The sequence below is a fragment of the Xiphophorus hellerii genome, chromosome 5, assembly GCF_003331165.1.
Source record: "Xiphophorus hellerii strain 12219 chromosome 5, Xiphophorus_hellerii-4.1, whole genome shotgun sequence".
Taxonomy (NCBI): Eukaryota; Metazoa; Chordata; class Actinopteri; order Cyprinodontiformes; family Poeciliidae; genus Xiphophorus; species Xiphophorus hellerii.
Window position 1 is genome coordinate 27663018 of NC_045676.1, and position 25113 is coordinate 27688130.

At 39.4% G+C, this 25113-nt stretch overlaps 1 protein-coding gene and 1 long non-coding RNA gene across 3 annotated transcripts in view; one reads left to right on the forward strand and one right to left on the reverse strand.

The window, feature by feature from the left end:
- On the reverse strand, window positions 1-11051 carry LOC116720606 (uncharacterized). The gene is made up of 3 exons (XR_004339427.1): window positions 10940-11051; window positions 2142-2278; window positions 1-645 (listed from the first exon to the last, which is right to left on the reverse strand). It is a non-coding gene; the product is annotated as an uncharacterized LOC116720606 (long non-coding RNA).
- The window catches only part of LOC116720601 (SUN domain-containing protein 2-like), an 18529-nt gene continuing 4152 nt past the window's right edge, over window positions 10737-25113 (forward strand). Inside the window, exons 1-12 of one of the 2 annotated variants that reach the window (XM_032563961.1) lie at window positions 10737-11046; window positions 19993-20101; window positions 20203-20297; window positions 20504-20881; window positions 20964-21023; window positions 21660-21731; window positions 22129-22217; window positions 23305-23355; window positions 23514-23552; window positions 24430-24624; window positions 24732-24845; window positions 24927-25023. In XM_032563961.1, coding sequence (XP_032419852.1) covers window positions 19995-20101; window positions 20203-20297; window positions 20504-20881; window positions 20964-21023; window positions 21660-21731; window positions 22129-22217; window positions 23305-23355; window positions 23514-23552; window positions 24430-24624; window positions 24732-24845; window positions 24927-25023 — 1297 coding nt within the window. In that variant the 5' untranslated portion in view covers window positions 10737-11046; window positions 19993-19994. Of the gene's footprint in view, window positions 11047-17120; window positions 17329-19992; window positions 20102-20202; window positions 20298-20503; window positions 20882-20963; window positions 21024-21659; window positions 21732-22128; window positions 22218-23304; window positions 23356-23513; window positions 23553-24429; window positions 24625-24731; window positions 24846-24926; window positions 25024-25113 lie in introns of those variants that run through there. The other variant, XM_032563960.1, reaches the window with a different exon arrangement.

A 25113-nucleotide genomic window follows, 5' to 3' on the forward strand; every position in this document is an offset into this window, starting at 1 on the left:
AAAGAAATGTGCCTACGTGATAAATGCCTGGGTTTTTTTCTCCATCCATGTCGCATTTGTTTTTTCATCGTAAATTGACGTCATTGAGATGGATTCAAATCAACAAGTTCGCGATGCAGAGCATTGGCAAAGCAAGGAAAACAGAAAATCTAAAATAAGTGAAAACCTACAAAACAGAATCACAAAACGAAGAACAAAATATGACCAAAGGAAATATAGAAATATGAAATAAACTTATAAATATGTTCAGAGAAAAAGCTCTTGTGGAAAAAAAAGACAAACAAATTATAACATTAATAATAGCTATCATGAACCATGGCTTTTCAAAGATTAAATTGTTCCAAATTGCTCTAAGCTTTGTGTTTTTATTGTTGTATTTTGATCAATGTGAGATTTTCTGTGTGAAATACAAACATTTCTATAATTCCAAATTACCATGTCAAAGCTGCTAAACTGAAACGTCCCTCTTTTAATGAATGTTACATCAACAGCTGTAAGTGAAGAGATAGGTAATTCTTCAATCAAACTGTCTAATTGTCAATTCTATTATTGGTGCTGCAATGCCAGACAGATTACTCACCTGTGTGGCGGTGCTGGAACCAAAGTGCCTGGTGACGTGAGGCATGAATGGAAACATTTCTGTGACTGTAAAGGTGAGTGAGGATGAATCAAAACACAACATGCTTTTATTTTTAGCCTCATTATTATAATTTTTAGAGGTCAAATATTAAAAACTGAATGAAACTAAAAGTTCTGTCAAATGAAGAAGAAAAATAGGCTCAAAAGGAGGGGGGGGGGGGGGGGGGGGGAAACTCATTCAGTCCTTCAGGTCACGACCCGAACAAATATGAGTCTCTGGCGCTCGCTTCATACTCTTCATCTGGCGGATTTGTCCTCATAAATCTCTTTCCATCACACACTCAGACACACACTCAACATCACGAGCTCAAACACTCACACTTTCCCTCCGTCCAGTCTTTAATGTATCAATGCCTCCATTGATACTCTTCCATGAGTCTCTCTGGGTGGATTTTGCCTTTTGGGGGTCTAGCCTGCCATGAAACGTCTTTCGTTGTATGGTAAGGAGAATGGCATTCTTTCAGAGTGATCAGCCACATATCAAAGTGAGATCAAATCCTTTCAAATATAATATTCTGGGTGTGAATTTTCCAATTTTTTGAAATAGTTCCCAAAGATTTCAGCTTCCAGGAAAAGCCCTAACTCAGTCTTCGAGAAGGTACTTCTGATTCTTGGACAACTTTTCTGATTGTTGGTTTGATTTCTCTGCTGTAAGTGTTGAAAGGATTACCTTGTCTAGTATAGTTTATGTTGAATTACACATGCTACATTTTTTTTGTCTAATTGGGAAGTTAAGACGTTAGGAAACACATACTGTATGTAAGCAATGATTTCCATTTATTTTACAAAGGTGAGGTTGGGAATAAATTTTCTGTGTCTACGTTTCCATTACAAATGTGCGCAAAGCTGTGTCAATATTCAGCTAATGCCGACAAAACACAATTTCTGTGCTTCCATTAAACAAGAAATCACACTCTATTCTAAGGACTGAACTACAATATCAATCACAGTGGAATTTGTTGCATATGCAATTTTAATGCAATTTTGATTTCACATTCCATGAAAAAAATGGAAAATGGGGGGGAAAAAAGCGGCTGCACAGTGGCAGCACTGTTACCTTGCAGCAAGAAGGTCCTGGGTTCGATTCCCAGCTTGGGGTCTTTCTGCATGGAGTTTGCATGTTCTCCCTGTGCATGCTGCGTTCTCTCCGGGTACTCTGGCTTCATCTCACAGTCCAAAAACATGACTGTCAGGTTAATTGGTCTCTCTAAATTTTCCCTAGGTGTGTGTGTGTGCATGGTTGTTTGTCCTGTCTGTCTCTGTGTTGCCCTGCGACAGACTGGCGACCTGTCCAGGTGACCCCGCCTCTCACCCGGAACGTTAGCTGGAGATAGGCACCAGCACCTCCCGACCCCACTAGGGACAAGGGTGTAAGAAAATGGATGGATGGATGAAAAAAAGCAATAGGTTACTGTAAACATAAATGCATTAATGGTAGACAGTACAATGGAATTAATTTAATATTACATAATATTCTCTAATATTAATAAGCACAAGCTTACCTAATGTTGGTTCTGTAGCGTAATTGCTTTTCAGACAGGCAGAGTTCCAGACATAAGCTCACACGGAGACTCCCTCCGGTGCGGTGGGGAGGTGAGAGGTGAACACTTGTGGTGTCTGCAGCACTCAGGTGGGGTTGCTGTGTTTTGGAGATGGTTGATAAACATTAAAACTGTGCTTAGATGTGCAGAAACACACACGCACTTTCAGTAAGCGAGCAATAACCTGTGCATATCAGTGCATTGACAACAACTAGACCTTCCTTTTGTGCACAGAAAACTGCTTACAGTCCAAAGCAACAATTTGCTGAAGGTTGATTGGTTAGGAGATGTTCTAGCTATTAATTGAAGCTGTTAAATTGAGTTTTGGCTGAAATGAGGTCTGGTGTACAAAAAAAAAAAAAAAAATCTGGTCTCTGAATCCTGCAGCTGCCTTGTGGCCATCTTTAAACGACTGTGGGATTATAAAGCAACTTCCAGGAATTATGCAATAAAGACTAGTCTAGTATGTTCCTATCTTTCATGATTTTGACTATAGTCATAAAAGTGGCATCGGAGAACAGCTATTTGGTGATGTGATTGTAAACAAAAGACCTGATTGGTAATATAAACAGCTTGACATTGTTTATGCCCGCTCTTTGTTAATGAAAATAAAAGAACACACATAAGCTGCCTAACATACAGTATGTAAAATCAACTTTTTTTTTAGCTTTACATCATATTATATATTATAATGTTATTCCTTCATCAAAAACATACCTGGGATGTTGCTTTGATTCTTTCATGCATGTTTGAAAAATCGTTTAATCTCCCATGGCAACCATCCAGCTATGCAAAACGCCTGGGTGGAACTAGCCCCGCCTTCAAAAGGCACGTCCTCCTAGGAGCTGCAGTTTCTGAGCTTCCACATTACAGATCACCCTTCCCCTAACTCAGCTCCTTCAGACTAGCCAGCAGCAATTAGCAAACACCTGGTGGAACTGCTCATCTACTGATTTCATTATAGGAGATACTTCTCAGTGCGACGCTGGCAAAAATGTTGTTAAAGGGTTAATAGAGGAGCCATGTTGTGACGACTTCTTTAAGGCAGACATTCAGAAAGAGCAGGAGTATTTAAAGAGACAGAGGCCCAATTTCAAGGCATTACATTAAAAATACCAACATAATTTTTATATAAAAAATGCTGTATTTGATTGTAACTAAGTTACATAGTTACTTGATTGTGCTATAAAATGGTACTATGTGGCTAGAAAACACATAATAAATGGTGCGACATCCACATGTCAGAAACCAGTGTCTCTTTTCATATCAATCATTTTTACTATCATTCTCAGTCTTGTTTTTGAAGGTAATTGCAAATCGGTGCGTTTTAGCCGCTTTCAATTTTAATCTAAAATGTTTTCCGGTAAAAGACGTTTGAACTTTGTTTGTTCTTGTCGGTGTAACTTCCAGATAAACACAGGGTTGCCAGGGTTTGGGAAATAAGTCCAACTTGCTCCCTTAGCTAAAAGAAAATAAACGAATAAACAGAATCACAAGCATGTGTGGATAATATTTTTCACAGCCGCTGCCTCTGGATAAGATTGAGGCATCTTCCGGTCCACTCAACCTCTGAGACAATCGGAGGAAGCAGAGATGATGTGTTCTAATGTTGCTAAACAGGAACAGAAAAACAGCATCACCGCTCTCCTTTTAAGGTGAGTTCTCTCTTGTTTCCCAAACCTCTTCGTCAGTCCGTACCTGTGATGTCACCGATGAAAAATCTCCCGCTTCCGAGACTGCAGTTTCTGGTTAATAAGTGACGGGACCTTAAAGCAGCTTGGCCCTTATGTCACACTAATACACAGAAAGAGAGACACTGTCTGGACTGTTCCCGTTTAAAAAAAAAAAACATAAGTTCAGGCACACACAATGCGAATTAGAAGGGTGTGTAATACCCAGTCTGGGAAATAATTGGTTTCCAAAGTGTCCACTTGTGTCCCTTGGACAGAATTTGTGTAGCTGCAATTCAAGAATGATTCAAATTTGAGCCGTTTCTCACTTGGTTGGAGTAGATGAAGACTTTTTGTCTGAAATCGGGGTAATATTAATACCAACATAATTTTCTCACAATAAGAAATGTAAAGTGCCACACAAAGTAGCCTTTTTTTTTATAACCAAGCTTTTATAATAAGTAGAACGACGTTTATTCAGAGACTTTTACTGAAAAACCGATATTGCTGCCTCCAATTCAGCTTTTACCTGTAAAACTGGGTTAAACATAGTCAAGCGTTTTGAAAGAAAGTGTCGAATCGAGCTCCAAAGAATTTGAAATCGGATTCCTTTCTTTTAATACAGCAAACATGCAAAATCCCTTTTAACTTTTGGATCTGCAGTGAGTAATGTCCCTTTCCTACAAAGCAAAACAAAAAATTGGAGTGATTTATTTAGTTTTTATGTTCTTGGCCCACGAGACAAAAAGTTTGGACACCTCTGTCTTACAGGTTACAGTTTTCAAAATACTGACCCTGAAATACATGCCATCAATTAATGGGAACCTTCAACATGAATGTGCAGCTGTCTCAGAGTTTCCTCAGCCCCTCAGACATGTCTGACTCACCTTCATGACATCACCGCGGTGAAGTCACTGTCCTGTGAGCGGATTAAGCCGCCGATGGAAGGTTGTCACGATGGGTCCGGGGTAGCTTAGCGCGCTCACACAGATCAGCGTGTGTGTGGCTCAGCAGATTAAAGTACGCGCTGTGCTGCATGATGTCATGAGGTTGAGGCCTGTGCGTGACCTATATTGCATTTCATCCCTGTTTCTTTGCTTTTCGCATAATCTCCACAGTCATTTCGGCGAACCCCAGCCATTGAATAATCATTTCTGAAGTCTGAAGTGAAAGTGAAATTTGAAAGTTAAAATGGTAGCACAGTCTCTTCATATGACTGAAGGTTTGAGTAAAATAGTCAACCAATCATACATTTAAATTCTGCTGGTTTTTTGATACCTAACCACTCCATTATGTTTTGGTAGTTTGCAAGGACTGGCTGGTGTAGCACAAGATGTCCCTAGCTGTGTTTCTATTGACCAGATAATTGCGAAAATTGTAATTCTGAAAATAAATTTGCTTAATGGAAAAAAATTTTTAAAAAGTTTTTTGCTACGTTTTTGAATGATGAGGTGGTTTTCCATCTGTGTCAAAATGTATGTAGTTCGCAAAAACTGCAATGGAAGCATTTTTTTTCGCATCACGAGTTATGTGCTCAACAACTGGATGTCGCTACTGGTGGAAAAAACGATAAGGACGACAAGAAGTGGTAGGAGGACGATGGCACAGCATGTTTTTTAATGACGTCGCATGAACAAACCTTTTCATTCTGTGTCTTATTTAATCAAAACTAATCTTTATTTAGAATAGGGCTGCTCTGTGAGGCTTGGAAGTTTGAAAGCGACAGCTCTTAGGAGGAGCTGCACCTCGAAGGCGGAGCTAGGTCCACACTGGCTTTTAGCACGGCTGAATAGTTTCCATGGGAGATTAAAGGATTTCTCAAACATGTAAGAAAGAATCAAGGTAACACTCCAGCTTTGTTTTTGATGAAGGAATAATATTATAACATGATGTAAAGCTCAAAAAAGTTAATCTTACATAATACTGCCTAACTCTATGCCTAAAGACTCTAAACCAGCTTTGTAAGGATGTTCAAGTACCTAACAACAGGCCTGTCATAACCTGGAATCTGCTGGAACAACAGCATCACTGTCCACTAAAGTTTAAAGTCAACAAGAGTTAAGAGGGTGTTCACCAGTATAACAGTGCCTGCTCCTAAGTCAACACCTTTGAACACTAAGGACATCTGTGTGTGTACGTGCGCGTGTGTGTTGGGGTGTCCCTTATAAACTGTAAAAGCTTGTCGGGGACAAAGGAAAATCCATCCTGTTTATGGGCTTTCCTGAAATTCCAACGGTCATACTTCAGCCATTTTCCTAACAGGAAAACAGATTTTTGGCTGGATATGTCCCACCAGCTTCTCTTGAAAGGCATCACCGTTCTTTAGAGTGTGGGCAGGGCCTCCATTTTCTGGTCAGCTCAGTGATAAAAGTTGGCTCAACCCAACAGTGTTGACTGACAGGTACTTTTTCTGCAAGTCTGCGACGTAAATAGGGAACAGTATTAATGCGTAAAACTTTTTTTTTTTTTTGAGGATTTAAAATTATTCCAAGCAAAGCGCAGGTTTCAGTCACTTTTGAGTTTTTACAAAACCTTCAAGGAGGAAAATTAAGGCTTTTTGTTTGAGGCTTAGTGACCACTGAGATTAGGAGTTCTTTTCCTCAAAAACATGTCATCAGGTAGCGGTCGTAAATGTCTGGCTCGGTTCCCAGACTTTCTAAATATAAGCTTCTCAAAAGACTTGTGCAATAAAATATTTAGTGAATGTGACCTGAAATAAATGGAGCAAAGCCAGTTTCAGTTCAGTCAGAAAGAGCCCATGGGAGTAATGCACGTCTGATAATTCTCTGTTAAATGCCTTATAGAACATGAATGTCCGTCTCCTCCAGGCATCTTTACAACTTTGGCTTGTTTTCCCATTTGCATCACCCTTGTGTTTTCTTGTAATTGTAATGGCATGCCTTTCATATAAAACGGCTGATGGCGATCAACATTTTCATGTATTATTCATCTGCTCAACCTTAGAAGTCCTCAGACAAAAGTGGGAGAAAAAGGCTTGTATCCTGGGAATTTTTGAATATTTATGATGCAAAGAAAAATGTGATTTCCTTCTAAGAACACAATTTCTGTGGCAAGAGTTTTCTTTAAGTTTTACTCAACACCAAGAAACTGAGCGATTTTGTGATGCTATAATCCACATCGTAGTGTAAAAATAATGAAAATCCATCATTTGTGTTTTAAATCATCTCCCTTTGCGTATAGGTACATCGCCTTGCAAAAGTATTCCTACTCTGAATTTTTGGGGCATGTTGTCACATCACAACCACTAAAATCTGTGTTTTATTGGTATTTTACACAATGGGACCAGCGCAAATAAGTACATTATTGAATTGTGAAGTGAAAATCTGAAATTGTGATTCAGATTTGTATTCCATCCCATTAAGCCAATACTTTGTTTTACCACCTTATGCTTTAATTACATTGCCATTGACCTCTCAGCAGTTTCTTTGTTGGATGCTCTTCTTGAACAACTGATAGTTTAGATGTCAAACGCAAAATTTCTGTGAGATGGTCATTTTATTATTGGCAATGCAAAGTAAGCCTGCTTTGTTCTTCTCCCCAACTTTGTCCCTGACCTGTTTGATGCATTTCTTGGTCTTGTGAACTTTGGTCACAAATATTCTCTAAAACACATTAATTGACTTCTGAAGGCAAACGTATCAACCTTCCAGATATCCCAGGTCTTCCAGATATAGCATCCCCAGAACTAGAACCAAACATGGAGAACATAGTGGAGTTTCTATGCTCCGCTAATCCCCAAAAAACGTCCAGAAAACTGCAAAGATGCCAAAACACTGACTTCCTTTGAAACGAGGGTAAAAATCCACATGTTTAGAGTTTCCTTTGATTGGTAGCAAGTGGAACATTCATCAACACATTTGATGTGTATTTGGTGGCTGATTTTGATGACGGCATTTGACAAAATGTAACGTTTGTTGCTCGTTTAATAATAGATTACTGTATTTATGTTTCTGTGACATGAAGCACTTTGAACTGCCTTGTTGCTGAAATGTGCTACACAAATAAACTTGGCTTGAATTGAAGACCCATTAAGATAAACAGAAGTTTGTGGTTATCATGTGACAAAATGTGGAAAAAATGGCTCTGAGGTAAAACAATGGTTCTGTAGGTGTAGGAATAATTCACTCTGGTAGACTTGTTGCACTAAGTTGTAGTACTTTCTTCCGATGGGACCTTGATAATAGATTGTCAGCGATGACTCAGGCCGTTTGAGTGTGTGCGTGTCGGCGTGAGTGTGTGTCACTGTCTATAGGTGTGTCCTCCCTCCCCTGTCTGTTTTCTTAAAACAAATCACTCTCTCTCGTCTATCCTCCCTGTCTCTGCGCTCATGTTCCTTGATTGTACACAACCCCTACTTAAACTGTCTTGTTGCCGCAAATATACACCCACACACACATTTCACTCACTCTATTTTGATCACATTCCACCCCAATGACATTAGCTAGTGTATGTGTGCATGTGTCCCATGACATCAGCTGTTTGTTTGCATACTGTGATTGTGTCTGGGGCAAAAGCTTGCCAGATAAGCAGGGTGGGAGTCTGTGTGCGCGTGGATGTGTGTGTGTGGGGGTGCGTGTGTGAGCATTGTGAGAGTTGAAGGGAACTGAGAAGGGAAATACCAGGACATGAAAGAGAGCATTAAAATGTTCTGTCTGGAAATCAGTGGAGTTGGCACTAGCGAAGAGCTTGGAGACTATATTACAGACACTTTATTGTCGAGGAAACGATGATTGAGTGTAATTGTGTTTCTCTGTCTCTGCCGCTCCTTCACCCTGGCTGGAGGAAACTGCAAACTAATGATAAAACCTTCTGAGACAGTGCCGTCCACACTGATGCACGGTGTATTCACAATCATTTTGCTGGTGAAGCTCTGAAATGATTAGTAATTAAAGACAGGAGCAGTATTATGTGTTTTCCAGGCACATTGTGCCATTTTATTAGAGTAACTATACTTGTCAGTAGTAGTTGTTGTAAGAAAGCTATATATATCAAATATAACTAAAAGAAATTTGACTTTCTAATTGAAATTGGGCCTCTGTCTCTTTACGAAGTTCCTGCTCTTTAAGAAACTCTGCCTTCAGGAAATCCTCACAACACGGCTCCTTTATTAACCCTTTAACAATGTTTTTACCAGCGTTGCATTAAGAAATAGCTCATATAATGAGCTCAGCAGACGTGCAGTATCACCAGGTGTTTGCTAATTGCTGCTGGCTAGTCTGAAGGAGCTGAGTGAGGCAGAAGCTCAGCAGCTTGGGAAGTGCAGCTCTGAGGTGTAGCATCACCCTCAAAGGTGGGGCTAGGACCAACCAGGCGTTTTGCACAGCTGAATGGTTGCCATGGGAGATTAAAGGATTTCTTAAACATGCATGAAAGAATCAGGTACGTTCTGATGAGGGATTAACATTACAATATAATTTAAAGCTCAAAGTCAATTTTATATAATACTGCCTCTTTAAAGATGTGGGCCAAATTTCTAAGTCTTGTACGTCCAGTTTTCCTCTAAAATCACCGATCTGACCTTGTGCTGCCCAGTGACAAGGTCAGATCGGGTTTATTTTAAGCTGCTTTTACAGAAACCATTCGGGAGTTCCTGAAAAGGTTGTCGTTTTTGATTGTTTATGGCAACACCTCACTTTGCTTTCTAAAAGGTTTGGCCTCAGGTGGTCACAGTACCTGCTGCTTGGAGTGTTGGTGTTTCAGAAAGTGTGTTTTGTTTTGTTTTTCCTGCATGCTGAAGAAATCAAAGAACATTATCCTCACAATGCACTGTCATCTGCTTTGCTCAGATGACCGTGGGTTTGTTGAAGTAGGTGTATGTCCAACAACACAGCAATGTGCAAACTGCTGGGCGTTCTGATATGGGGTTGTTTGCTTTTTTAGGGATAAAACTATAACCATCCTCCAGTTGTCCCAGCTAATATCTGGCTGATGTTTGTGTGCTGCGGAAATGAAACTTCCCGCAGTACGCAGCTCAGCCGTCGGTACTCCTACGTACTTCAAGTACAAACAGAACAAAAACAGACAGTATCGTCACAAGCGTCTATAGCTAAATGGCTCCCCCTTGTGACAGATGGTTTAAATTACAGCTGGTGTACGGGAATGCCAGCTACAGACCCCCAACAGCATGACGTCGTTTGGTAGCATTGGTAGCTGCTTACTGCTGGGAAATGCAAAAGCGTCACCGGAAGCAGTTTGAAAGTGAACAACATCACCGGTGTGGTCGTGTACAGCTGCAGGTAAATAAATAAATAAAACATATAGAAGAGGGGCTATATTTCCGGTGAGAAATATATGTTTGCTTTAAGGTCTTAGTATGATCACATAAATAAATGTTACACTTGATGGATATTAATTTAAAACATTTTTAGAAAAAATAAAATAAAATTTCTTACTGCATTACAGCAGTTGCAATACAGAAAATAAACTGTATGTATTAAACTGTAACAGTTAAACTGTAACTGTATTTATGTATTTATAAGAAAAGAATACAAAGATAAACTGTACATAATGCATCAGCTATATAATGCATCCAATTTCTTTTCTAAAGCAGCAATTCTGTCGAGTCTTTCTTAGACCGTTTCATAATTTAACTCAATTCTAAATTTCACATTAGTTCTCAAGTCAACTGCAAATGTCTCTCTTAGATTTCTCTACAATTAAAAAAAATACTGGCGGAAGGACTGCAATTGAAACATAAGCAAACAATATTAATAATAAAAGTGCCACTGTCAAATTTCAAAAATTTAACTGGTACGTCACATTTCACGTGTCTGAACTACTACTATTAGTATTATTATTATTATCCTCACAAACGCCTTTATTTTGAAAATCTCGCCCGGAAGTCTGTTTTAGCCTCTTAGCTTGACTACTGTCAACAAGCGGCGAAGCGAAGCCATCCCAACAACCGTCAGTGCTTGCACCGCAGCTGTACTCTGCTGTCACGGTGTCCAAAATTAAAGCCTAAATTAATGAAATACAACGCAGTTTAACTTTAGCTTCGGCTATTTCGTAGCAGAAACTTGAGCGGGATTATGACGCTTTAAACGAAGCTTAATGGTTGAGTCTTACCTTCCAAGGAGAGGATTATCATCTCCTGAGCAACTGGAAACTGACAGTTGTGTTGGCTGTTAGCGACTTGTTCTGTTTATCTGCGGCAGACGGCTCTTCATGACGAGGTAAGTTATGAACGCCCAGAAAAACCCGCTCCTCGTGCAGTGAAACGGTTTGCGTTTAGGTTTCACACACTTCATGTGTCCACCACATTGCTCTTCTTCGTGATGCTACTTTTGTCGGTTGGGCTCCCTGCTGCGTTCAAGGACCATCCAGACTTGTGGATACTGTGCTCCTTTATTTTATAAACGTGCAGGTATTTAAAATCCTGAAAACCATATGTCCAACAAAATAATGCTTGTTTAGTGCTCTAATGTTACCTTACCTATTACTATTTCATACATAAAGACAACTTTTTTTTTTTGACAAATATCTACTAAAGAAAATTGGTCGTCATTTTTAAAGAACCCCATTTTATTTCTGTTTTTAGGTTTTAAAATAGGGAAAAAATTTCCTTCTGTTGGATGTTTAAATTTATGGAAAATTGAAATGAAAAAAAGAACATTGTTTCCAACGTAATGGAAAAAAATAGATCTAAAACAATGTCACCAGTATTTTTATGTGGATAAGTAATCTATTACAAGAAAAAAAAACCTACTTAAACCTTTTAAAGCAGGTTTTTTATTGATTTAAAAATAAAATTGATTTATTATCAAATTCATATTAAAAACACTAGTTGATTCTTTATCATTTTAAGCGAGATTTACTCAGAGCTATTGTAGAGGGTTCAAAGAGCCACAGGTTGCAAATATGTAAAATTTAAAATTTGAATTGGTAAAAAATACATTTCAGACTCAATAAAACACACTTAAGCAGTCTGTGATTTAGCACAGTAATGATTTACTATGTTGCTCACACACAATTGACTTGAATAGGCAAACAAACAATTAAAAAAAAACTTTTGGTGTACAGTTCAATAACATCACTCCCTCTTGTGGTGCCCTCTATAGTGTGTCATCCTGGGCTGAAAGCCACGTGTTTTTGTGTTGTGTTTCCTTAGAAACGCAACACCACTGTAGGGGTTTTCCTGAAAATATGTTTAGTTGTCACATTTATATGACAACTAAACACTCCATCATCCTGCAAATTAAACAGATATATACATATATAAAACTTGGTGCAGAACGTCACTGCACCGATTTAGCTCCAATCTGGCTACAGCAAAAGAACAGCTGTGCATTACTGGAGCACAAATGGTTTGAATGCATCCCTTGTTACCAGGCACAGCTCCAAGGTCTCAAGTAGTTTGGTTTCCAATCTAGAATCCGAAATAAACACAAAGAGATGAAAAACGTTGACAAAATAATGACGCAGATTCACAAGACTTTTAACCTTTAATATCAAATGTTAAATATAGCCACATTTGAAAACACATCCAGATGAATTTCAAGATTAAACAATGTATATCCACGATATTGTCATGGTTTAAACAATACATGGACTCCTCTTTGAATTAAACTATTATTAAATGACTAAGTATGATGATGAGTGCCTTGTACTTTTTCACATGACATTTATTTTGGAAATTTTAAGTATTAGAACAAAAAAGTGCTATAATTCGAGTACACCAAAAATAAAATGGTGCTCAGCTAAGTAAAACTTCTAAAATTTCACTTTTCTTTTTTGTTTTGTAAAGAAAGTTTTTGATAAATATTTGCTATAGGAAATGTGTTCCCGGTTTTAAAGAGTCATCGTTTTATTTAACCTTTTGAGGTTAAAAAATAAAGGAAGACGCACATTTTTTGCAATAAAGTTCGTGAATAGATTTATACATGATGTTGATATTTGTGGAAATTTTATTTTTTAAATTTTTTTAAATCAGTAATCGGCTTGAAAACTGCAATCAATGCACTCCGAAATCATATATCGAAACTGAAGTCAAAATTCTTGTTTAGGCAAACAATATTCGCCTCATAAAGCTGATTCTGATTCTGGTATTAGGTTTACAACCTAACAACACAAAAAGACCAAATTAATAGTAATGGTGGTTATAGTGCAATTTTTCCATTTACAAAAATCTGAAAAGCTGCTGTTACAGTATTATATCTTTATTCAAGTTGGTCCTTTATTACGTTTTGGTGAAGTTACTCTTTGGATCTCCCACAGTGACCTACACTGAGGTTATCCTTCCACGAGGGGAACTACCCTAAACAAACACCAGAGCTACAGTGACATGGTTAAGATCAAAGAGCTTTCATGTGTTTTTCAGGTGATTTATGAGAGTTAAAGGTTCAGTGCTGGATTCGCTGATTAGCCCATCTACTGCTTATTGTAAACCAGAACAAAGAAAACTACCCAGTGCCTCAGACAAATCCAGAAAGCAACTATAGAAAGTGAGAGAATGCAAAGGAAACATCTGGACGGCACTGATGTAAACAGAATTTATTAGGTAGCAACCAGATCCAAGCGCTTCTTTACCTTCCACGCTGCTTTCAGGGTAACCAAGGAGACGACTTAACTTCTTTGTGTCTGAGTCACATTTCACTGGATTGTCCCAGCAGTGTTAGCCACATCCTCAGCTATTTACCAGCCCGTTTGACCTTGAGTAAAGCCAATTCACTGCATTCCTTTCTAAGTTTGCCCCTTCCAACGTTAGTCACATTCTTCCAAGATGTTTTCCCCTCTTTCCCGCCCCTTCTTTTTCCATTCAAATTAAACCTAAATGTTCTCTGGCCGTTTTTCTGGCTGGCAGCGTTACCCTCCATTCACTCTCCTTCTGTGGTTTTGTTTCTTTTCCACTAAAAAGTTCTCCTCTACATCCCTCTTTCATCTTTTTAAACTTATTTTGTCATTTTACCCACCCATCTTTTATTCCTGTTTTGTGACCTGCTTCTTTTTTTTTCGTGTTTTTGTCCAGCCTTTTAACAGTCTGGTTCTCACTCTTTTTTTTTTTTCACCTCTCTCTCTCATGCCATTTTTCCGTCTTCGTGTTTTGCCAGTGTCAATAGCTGGGCTCTGAGACCCAGCAGAAACGCCTCAAATGTTACTTTTTATGTGCAAATTGTTCTGTTCCTTCTCACCTAATTCCTCATTTGGGCCAGTGGTTTATAGATGTATTGCTTTTTTTGTTGTTGTGGTTGTTACTTTGTGTTACTTATTTTTTTTAGCCGACAAATGTTGAGACCAAAATAAGGAGCGTAATGTTTTGAGAGAGAAAACCAATTTCATTATCTCATTAGACGCTTGGTTTGCTGTTAATCTTGTTTGAGGAGGGAAACCAGAAGTTTAAATACACCACATAAAAATATATATCTGCTTTTTTTCCTCTCACTGTCTGAAGTTAAATCAGACCAACCTCTCTTGTAATTGCCAAAATTATTCCTATTTGCTAAATATCACAATAATGAGGGAATGAATATGTCAGAGAGTTATTGATTAATGTCTTTAAAACCAGAAGTTTATATACATTTCCCAAGTATTCAGTAGCATTGCCTTTGAACTGTATGCCTTTGGTCAAATGATTTGGGTTTTCTACTACCAGCTTATGACAATAGTTTGATGGAGTTCTGGTCCATTCCTCCAGACAGAGCTGGTGGAACTCAGTCAGGTTTGTAGGTCGTTTTGCTCTCGCATGCCTTGGCAGATCAGCCCACAAATTCAATTTAGATCAAGACAACCCCAAAACAATGACTTTGTTGTCCTTAAAACATTTCGGAACCACTTTGGCTGCATTCTTTGGGTCATTATCCATTTGGACAATTCATTCATTTTAACTTCCTGACTGATGTCTGACTGATGGCTTCAATATTGTCGCTCAATGTTCTTCGCTTGTGATGCCATCTATTTTATGAAGTGCACCAGCTCTTCCCCAGTCTTGGGATGGTGTTGTTTGGGTACAAGCATCCCGTTTTTTTCTCCTCCAAATGTTGCTGAGTGGCCTTTCAGCCCAATCACATCACTTGAACTAGCATCTTCACAAGACCTTTTACTTTTGTTCTGCTGTCTTTTAACTTTTAATCAGGCACTTTTTTTGGCTTCCGATTTACTCTGCCTCACCTGCCTCCCCTGACCGCACGTCACTGGTGAAAAGACTGTGCTACCAGTTCTGGATAAAGTCCCCTTTTGTCTGTTTTTGCACATGATCTCTGATTTCTTTTTTTTCTCCAGGGGAATCTTTTCATCTTCCTGACACTGTGGCCTGTTCACATTTTTCACACGTCTGCACAGACGGTTCCACGGCTCTGTACGAGGCGTGGAACCCCGTCTCGCCGTTTCATTACAAAGACGACTTTCCAGCGATTTTGAGAACGAACGGTGACTTGTTGTGTTTAGTTTGGCTTTGGAAGATGCAGCTTTTAAAGAAGAGATTAAGCTTTGTGCCTGAGGTATCAGGTCACGCTGACCGGGGAGGGAGTTGGCATGTTCACGAATTACAGTGCAAGCTGCTCCCTCCGTTCATTTTCAGATGCATTAAGAAAAGGAAATGCTAAAACGGGTTTTCTTCTCCTTTTTGTCGCTGTGGAGTCCAAATATTTTGTAATAGTTTAACTCTATTGTCAGATAGGATCAGTGTTATGGTTTCAAAAATATGCTTCAACTAGAAATGGCATCATTTTGTATCTCATGTTCTGCAGTTTCTGCACCACAGCCGTTAGTTTTGGCTAGGGCTGAGTGAACAATTCAGTTCAATTCTTTGTTACCATTTGATTCAATTTGCTTCAAATATTGATTTAGGAATCAGTATTATACAAATAATTAATGAATAAAAATATTAATAATTACTTATTTTTAAATTTTTCATTCCCATATGAACAGCCATGTATAACATTACTTTCATGTTTTTGAGCAGTAAAACATCTGAAACTAAAACGGTAGCATGAGAACGCTCGTGCTCAGCAGAGTTATGTAGTTACTAGTCACATTTACTTGGTTAACTTTTTGGGAAAAGATCTACTTATGAGTATTTTACCAACGCTGTACTTTTTACTTTTACTTGAGTCATTTTGTTATGACGCATCACTACTCTTGAGTAACATTTTTGGCCACTCAGTAACTTCACTGAATGAACCAAAAATTCACCAGTCACCAAATGCACAGCTGCAGTTTTTTGTAAACTTTCATAAGTGTTATGTTGAAAGGAATTGATTTGGGGAATTATGTTTTGTTTGCCTGATTTTTGTTGTTTTAATATTTATTTATATGAATTATTTTCAGTTTGATATTTGAAATACCAACAATCCCACATAACTTTGTATTTTGGTCCATGTGAAGTAATTTTTTTTTTAAAAATCAAATGAATGACTGTTTGTTTGTTTTTTGATCAGTTGAGTAGCCTTTTCACCAAATACATTTTTATCCTAGAGTAATTTCTTGGATGGCCACTTTTTATTTTTACTTGAGTAAAAATATGAGTTGATGTAGTTCTACTCTTACTTAAGTACAAGCTTTTAGTACCTCTGGTGCTCAGCAAGCAATGAAAATGTAAATAATTCTCCTTTTCTTGTGGAAACTGAGATAATTCACTTTTGAATCCTAATTTTAAAGCGTATTTGATCAATATTGCCATTCTGACCCACTCTCATCCTGAAAAGATGTTCAGTTGGAGAAAAATTATTTTACAACGCCTTGATGAATCAGTATTTTTTTTTTTACCCACCTTTAGTTTACTGTCCGTCGTATCAGAATGAGCTTCTCCTGTTGCCTCTGTTGAAAATCTGATAAGATATAAACAATGGAGGCATCCATGCAAATGAATACATTGCACGAGAAGCCTGGTAGTTATCACGAGAGGGGAAAAAGGCTATTAATATCTAACTCTAACTCCTAAACTTTACCTCAGTGTTGTTTAGTGTTACTGAAGCAGTCCTGACCTTTATTTTTCAGTGTGAAGATGTATTCCACAGTGTGGAGTCACGCCTGTGTGTGTGCAACACGGCTCAGATGAGAAACACACACTCTCTTGTTGTTATTTAGTGTAAACAGAGAAAGGCCTGTTTCCACTGCACTGGAAGGCACAGTTACCATGATGATGTTATTACTGTCTGCTTGCATAAACATCACCTCTTCCTGGTTTACCTTTCTCCATTTTTTAACCTGGCGGCGGCTGATAAACAGACAGAAGGTATTATTGAGCCTCTAAGTCAAAGACAAGATCTCATTGGAAAAAAAACGTTTGTGTCTCATTTTCCTACTAATTCTAATTAGTCAATATGAAATGTTTGGACGACAGTGTTTTCTGTGTGCATGCGTGCTGTCATACAGACTTCCTGTCTGTTGGGTCGGGACTGCCACAGCTTCCCCTTCTGTCATCATCTGCCGCTCTTTTTTTAGTCAGTGTTGTAGTTACGCTCGGCTGCACATTCGTACCCACGTTAATGACTTCAGGATTCCTGCTAACTTTGACCAGGGTAAGAATTTAAGACGATACAAGTTTCTTCTCTGCTGAAAGTTTGACATCTCGGTTACGTTCTAGTGAGTTGAGCGTTGGCTGTCTCTCTGCTGGGTAACACCCTGTTGAGAAGATGGACTGATGATTAGAACCGGGTTCTTTCCAAGTCTTCGCCTGTTTGAATTACTAAGTTATGAGTAACTCTGCTCAAATGAGTTTGGCCAGTTTATATGTCTATTAATATATGGCCATGATGACACCCACCGTTCTGGGAGCCTTTAGTTACAACTTTAACTCTTGTTAGCATGCTAATGTGTTTCTGCTAATCGAGCTTGCATTAAGGTTCATGCTCCTTTTGCTTTTCCTCATCTTATAGCCACAAACTTGAATGTATTTTGAATTTTATGTGATGCACAAACTCAAAGTAGCACATTTTTGTGGAGTGGAAGTATTTATTTGTACAGCACATTTCAGCAACACGTGCAGTTCAAAATGCTTTACCTGATTAAAAGCATAACAATTATGAACATAAAACATCACATTTTCTCAAATGCCATCATCTAAGGTCATTATAGTCAAATATTGGAATGAAGACGAGACATTTTCAATGTTCCAGTTAATGTTGACCAAAAATAACTTTGAACATGTGGGGTTTTAGCCTCGCTTTGAAGGAACTCAGTATTTCGGCTTTTTTGCAGTTTTATGGAAGTTTGTTTCAGATTTGTGGTGCATGAAGACAGACTGCTGCTTCTGCGTGTTTGGTTCTGACTCTGGGTAAGCAGAGTAGACTAGAACCAGAGGGAGGTTTACACAAGGACAACATCTCTATAACATATTTTTGTTCCAAGCCATTCAGTGATTTATAAACTAACAACAGTATTTTAGAGTCTATCCTCTGAGCTACAGGGAGCCAGAGTAGGGACTGAGAAGATGTGCTCTATTTTCCAGGTTTTATTGAGAACACGAGCAGCAATGTTCTGTACCTGCAGCAGCTGTCTGATTGACTTTTTAGGCAGACCTATGAAGAAACTATTGCAGTAATCAATGTGACTAGAGATAAACGCATGGATGAGTTTTTCTAGATCTTGCTGCAACATTAGACCTTTAATCCTGGAAATGTTTTTTCAGGTGACAGAAGGCCGACTTTGTAACTGTCTTTATGTGACTCTGAAGGTTCAGGTCAGAGTCCATCACTATCCCCAGATTTCAGGCCTGATCTGTAGTTTATATCTGTAATAACGAAGCTGTACACTGACTATAGATCATTCCTCTCAGTTCCAAAGACAGTAACTTCAACATACCAGGTGTGTAGTTTTAACGTAGAGCTCACCAGAGCGTTGACGCAGTCAGGAGTAAAGCTGAGCAGTTTATGCTGCTTATCTTCACTGTAAGGACACATCTTTAACCAATCGGACCGCACAGCTTAAAGTTGCTGTTGCATCATCGTTGGGATGCTTTGTGTTACTGGCAGGTAATGATGTTTGAGCTTATTCTGCAAGTGTGACCACAAGCTAACAAAGCAGCTGAGACCAGGTTGCTCCCTCCTTCTAATCAGTCTTCTTTGATTGAACAGTAAGATATTTTCCTTTAAGTTCACCGGCTCTGTTGAGGTCTGCAGGAGGTACGTGTGTGTTTTTGTTTGCATAAGATCGCAGGAACAATTGTTTGCATGTCCTGTAGAGTTGTGTTTATGTACTCCTGCTGTGTAATCCCAGGGAGTGTGCAGTATTAGTTGGATTACACGTGCCCAAGATTAACTGCAAAAGCGTCTTCTAGAGACTTAACTGTTGGCATGACTACCACCACCGCTAACAGGGTTAATGTTGCTCCTTTGTTATGTTTCACTGCTGCTGTGCCACCACAGCAAGTTGTTGCTCCTACGGTTGTATCCACTGCTATTATTATAGCTATGTGAATAAATTATTATTATAAATTATTCCCAGCTGGGATGTGTAGAATCTACTTGTCTTTCCTGTGAGCATGGATTTGCTGTAATAAATTTCAGTTATTGATGGTAAATTTTAAAAAAAAAATCAATCACTGTGATTGTAAAGGTCACTTTTACTAATTTCTCCATTGTTCCACGAAATATCAGTAAATTTGAAACTATGGTTAAATGCAGTTACTGTGTAAAGTTTAGTGATACAAGTCACACTATTTTTAAGTAAGTGTCTTCCAGAAAGCGCCTGTTTCAAATGAGAATTTTGTGTACAGACTTGTGTTATATGTATTATTACCCTTCTGACATCTTGAAAAGAAACAGGCAGCCTACCAGCTTCACCTTTGCTTCCCACAATCCTTTGCTACATCACTGTTACTGTCACATGACCAAACAAATACATCATGACGAACCTTTTCCTGTCTAGCAAATAAACGGCAACAAGATTTCTTTAATTAGCAGTTAATTAAACTGCTAATTTTAATTAACTGCTCATTAATTAAAATTGCTTAATTAGCTGCTGCAAGGTTGGACATTAACGCAGCAGGAGGAAATTGAAAATCGAGAAAATATTCGAGACATATCCTCTCGAATAACTTTCCAGGAATCCTTAATCGTCAAACTGAAACCGATACATTAAAACTGACTAATTTCAGCCGATACCGATGTTGGTGCCGATATATTGAGCATCGCTAGTAAAAGAAGCTTACTTAATCCTATGATTTCTTCATCATATCTCTTCAGTCATGGCTCGTAGGAGTTCTCGCCTGGTGTCTGGTGGCTACTACCATTCAGATGAGGAATCCGACTCCAGCAGTGTGACCAACATATCCTACAGAGAAAACCCTGTCAAGTAAGTATCTACAGTATTTGTGTGCAAAGCAAGGATTCTGGCTTGGAAATCCAACTCGAGTCCCATGTGTGATTGTTCTCTGACGCCCATTTGTCCTCCAGGGTTTTCAAGAAGAAGTCCGGAGGTCGGAGGTCGGCTTCCCGCACCAGCAGCAACGGCAGTTCTGCCAGCCCAGAAACTCCGGTCCCTGAGCCAGGCCAGTAGACTCTGTCACTCCTGAACTTTTAGTCAGATCTCTGTTGTAGAGCTCTTTTCAAAACAGCAACGCTAAATAGTTACTAATTTAACAAAACATTCATAATTAGACAGCTAATTAAATGTTATGTCATCTGTCAAACTGAGGAAGCACCATCCTGTTGGGAGTGGGACAATCTGACACGGCAGCTATCTGTTCCCTTCCAGGTCTGACGGCAGGGAGCGCTCCCACCCTGTCGCCCCTGAGGAGCGTCACCTTCGCCCCCACCGCGCCGACCCCTCGGCCGGCTCTGACTCCGTCGTCTCCTCAGAACCACACGTCCAAGCAATGCCACTCGATGACCCCGGAGAGGAGCCCTTCTCCTGGCCACTGCGACGCCGGCCTGCCGCCCCTACAGCACGGATCCAAAAGCAAGGAGCAGAGTCAAAGTGGCGCCGACAGCTCAGGGTACTCGTCCGCCGAGGGCCCCTACAGGAAGCCTTCACCTGCCACCAGCACAACCAGAACCCCACCTGGCAGTAGCGGTGCAGCTCCCAGTCCAGGATACAGAAGCAGGATCAATGATGCCTTTTCTAATCTAATGAGTGAGAACTACTTTGTGTTTTATATGTGTGTTTGTGTTTCTGGGGAACAGTAATGAAATTCTTTGTCTCTACTTTGTGACAGATTCAGCCTCAGTGATGGCTGCTCATGCACACAGAAAAGTGCTTCATGTCACATCTTCAGGTTTGTCATCTTTAGCTGTGTTTCCACTGACCATATAACTGTGCAATTTGACATTTTGAAAATGAATTAGCTTAATGGAAATACGCCATTTTGAATCTTGTTTTTTGCTAAAATGTTTTGCCGCTAGTGTAGGTAGAGTAGGAGGTAGGGTGTTTTTTGTTTTTTTTACCGTATCGATATTTAGCAAAACTGCTAAGTTTCCAAGAGAAGAGAAGCAGGTTTGTCATCTATTGCTTTGTTTGGGGATATAGTTTGTGCGTGAGATTTATGGGCGTACTAGAAACGGACAACAAAGGTTCCGACTTGGCATGTAAAATACCAAAATACTTTGGTGTGCAAAAAGTTAAAAAAGCAATTAATTGCGTTCTAAATTTTTACACCTTACAAGCAAGAAGTAAACATTGGTTGTCGATATCGGACTGATACGTTCGAAAAAATGACTAACAATATATCGGATAATAAAGATATTATTGCCGATATATGGTGCATACCTAGACAACGCCAATATTTTGATTACTTTTTAACATCTGCCTGTGGATTATAAGCTGCTTTCACATGCCAATATTTACGTAAAAATTGCTTCTTGTGATTTTTCTACCTCATAAAAATATCTCTGTAAATAAATCTTTCTTACAGCTAACAATTCAGTCAGGGACCGGACGAAGAAGGCTCTCCTGCTGGCTCTCCTGCTCCTCATCATGCTTATGTGTAAGTTACAGCAACATTCAACGTGTCGGAGCCTGCTTGGTTGTCTGGTTGATGCTTCAGCCTCGTGTTAAAGACACTGACATTATTCTAGCAGATCTGTGGAGATCTCTGCAGCTCAAACGACTGCGATCACATTTTTTTTAAATGAAAGCAGGACATGCCCTTTTGCAGCGCTGCTAGAGACGCTGTCGTGTGAAGGGTATAAAGTTATCAAGAGCAGGGGTTTCCCCAGGCAATCAGAGGAGGTGGCAGGGTCTGACTCAAAGCAGCCGTGTTTCATTTTCCACCCCACAGTGACCGAACGTGTCACGCACCAGTTAAATGACGCTGTAGTTACTGTGTGTTTCTGAGGGCTTTATCTGAAGCTTTGTTTTTCCCTCTTTATTTTTTTCTGCAGGTATTTGGTTGCTCCTTCCTTTGTTCACCTCTTTCATCGTTCGCACACAACCCGGGATTCGACCCAGCACCATCCCCATACCTGTGGTGGTAGGACTCAGCTACAGCTTGTGTTCTTCTCTCTGTGTGTCTGTGCTGGTTACGCTGGTTTCCACAGTGCGCTGCTGGGAAAAAAACTATTCTTCCTTCTTACAGATTCGTTCAGTTTTCACTAGAGATGCACCAATCCGATATTGATATCTGTGTCAATCTCGTTATTGAAATAAATTCTATATTGGGTATCTGTGACGATGTGGCTGATCCATAAGAGTTGATATATTCACTCTAGTTCTATCCTTTGAGCGACGTCATGCTTTATTGTTTATTTTATATTTAAAATTCCTAATTGCACTTTGTGAAACATTTGAAAGAAAGTGTGTTGCAGTTTATTTGCACGTGTTTGGCCAAGGTAGTCAACCTGTTGTTTTTGTCAGTTTCGTTATTATTTATTTTACATTGGTTGTTCTACTCCTACTTCCACCTACTGAACAAATTAAAGTTGTTTTTCACAACAAGCTTGTGAAGGTATTTGTGTAATTAGCTGTGTTCTTTGCTGGTGCAGAGTTATCCAATAAATTTGTAATTCCGGTATGTGTATGTCTGTGTTTTAAAAAAAGAAATGTTTTAATCCAATTCAGCTGTTTTTCCGTATCAGATCGGTATCGGCCGATACTAAACTTCAGATATCGGTATCGGAAGCGAAAAAAGTGGATCCGTCCGTCCCTAGTTTTTGCTACTTTGTAAAACGGAAATATTTCAGGTCCTTTAACAAATTCTGATATCAGACAAAAGTTAATCTGAGTAAATACGAAAGCAGTGTTTTATTTTATGAGTCGCATGCAGGGATGATCTCTGCAGAGTTTTAAAGCGAACACCAGTTCTAGCTAAATACTCCAACTCACATTTGGACTTTTGGCAAAATGCCGTGTGGACAGTCGTGAAAAAAATAAACTTTCTGTAGAAAGGGCATCATGCCCACAGTCAAAACATGGTTTTAGTATGTAGTCAGAGCCTGAAGAGGTGTAAACATTTATTTACAGCCTGCTTGCTTTAAAAGATGCCGTGTGTTTTAGCTTTGCTCACAACTGTGATGTTTTCTCATTTGAGTTGATTAAAAGTGTATTTTCCTTCCATCCAGGATTCAGACGTCGTTTCTGCTGCTGTACAAGGAAAGATGCAAGATTTTCTGGTAAGACAAGGGGAAAGCTAGAGAGAAATTTAACATTTGTAATTTTCTGTTATTACAAATGGTACTGAACAGTAAACAAAATAGGTTGGTTAGAATGGATTCGAGGCCTGAACCAGAAACAGATTTGTATTAAATTTGTTTGTGTTTTTCTATCCCAGGTGGAGCTTCAGCGGAAACAGGAACAGCTTCTCTGCCAGGTTGGTTTGCTTTGTGTTTGTTCTTCTCTTTTCTTTTATTTTTTGGTACATTTTTCCAGCTGTCATGGCAGCATCTATGGTGATCAATTAATACAATGTCCAGAAAAATTAAAATCAGAACAACCTCCACCTACACACATTGTCTATTCAGCTGCCAGTTATCACTTGACAAAAAGAGAAAATGTCCTAAATGCTCCTTTAATGAGCCATTTCTATTGTTATTGTCGGAAGATTCTTAAAAGAAAATGAGGTTCAGTTTAACTTAGCTCACCTGCGCTTAGAGTGACCTCTAGTGCTTGAGATATGAAACTGCAGAAATGATAGATTTTCTGTTGGATTCTTTTATTTGCTGTTGCAGGTTTAAAAACTAGCATGCTTTATTTTTAATAACTTTGATTGTATACATTGACAAAAATATATTTAATAGCTCTTACGTCTTACATTTTTAACCACATCACTTTAATTTTCTGACATCATTTATACATTTTATTTACATAGCACTTGTTTCTTTTTTTTGATGGATAAATTTCAGATCTGCTCAGATTATTTTATTTTTTTTTAGAGTGGGTCACGATGTGTTGGTTTACATAACTTTTTCCTCTAAGTACATCCAGTGAAATTATTATTGGAAAACTGCTTTTTGTGTTCATCTTAGTTTGACATTAAAATGTCTCTGAATCGTGAGAGTAATTAAATAAGCCAAGACAGAAGAAATCTGGGGATGGGATTGGGAGTGGAGGGCAAATACTTTTTCACAGCGAAGTCTGTACACAATGTGCAGAATGAGTGTGTGATTATTTAAAAAACAAAGAACTGCCTTTCCGTAAGGAGCGGCAGTATCCACACCCAACAACTTCTCTCTATCTTTTTCCCGCAGCTGAAGGAGAAACATCAGTTGGACGTGGATTTCCTGAAGGCGAAGATCGAGGCGGCGGACTCTGACATCCGCCGCCACCTGGAGCAGGAGGTTTCTGGTCTGGGGAAGCAGATGGAAGATCATCAGACGGACAGCCGCTCCGCTGCCGCCAGCCTCAGCCTCAAGATCCAAACTCTGGAGACCCAGAACGCTAAGGTAACCGACGGAAACGCGTCTGACTGGCGGAGACGTTCCCCCCCTCCCCCCTCCGCACCTCCAACACTTTGCTCCGGTTTCACTGTGGCCCCTCTCTGTTACCGTAGTTGTCCCAGGAGCTGTCCTCCATGCAGGCGACACCAGCTCCAGACTCCGTCCACAACCAGCTCACACCAGAGCTCCAGCTGGCCATGGAGAAGTGGCTCACTGATCGCATCCAGGTAGCCAGTCTGGAGATCGTCGTGGAAGTATGAACTCCTAACTGTGTGTGTTTCTCACTGTTAGCTCTGTTCTTCAATCAGGAACAGGAAGCGAACAGGCTGGAGGTCAAAGTGGACTGCAAGGAGTGTAGACGTCCAGAGGCGGACAAAATGCCTGACTTTGCTCTTGAGACTCAAGGTCAGAGGTTTAAAATCTCCTGCCAGAGTTTGTGTTTAAAATTCTACCAAGTCTGCTTTGTTTGGCACGGAAGCCGAGACCACAGATACT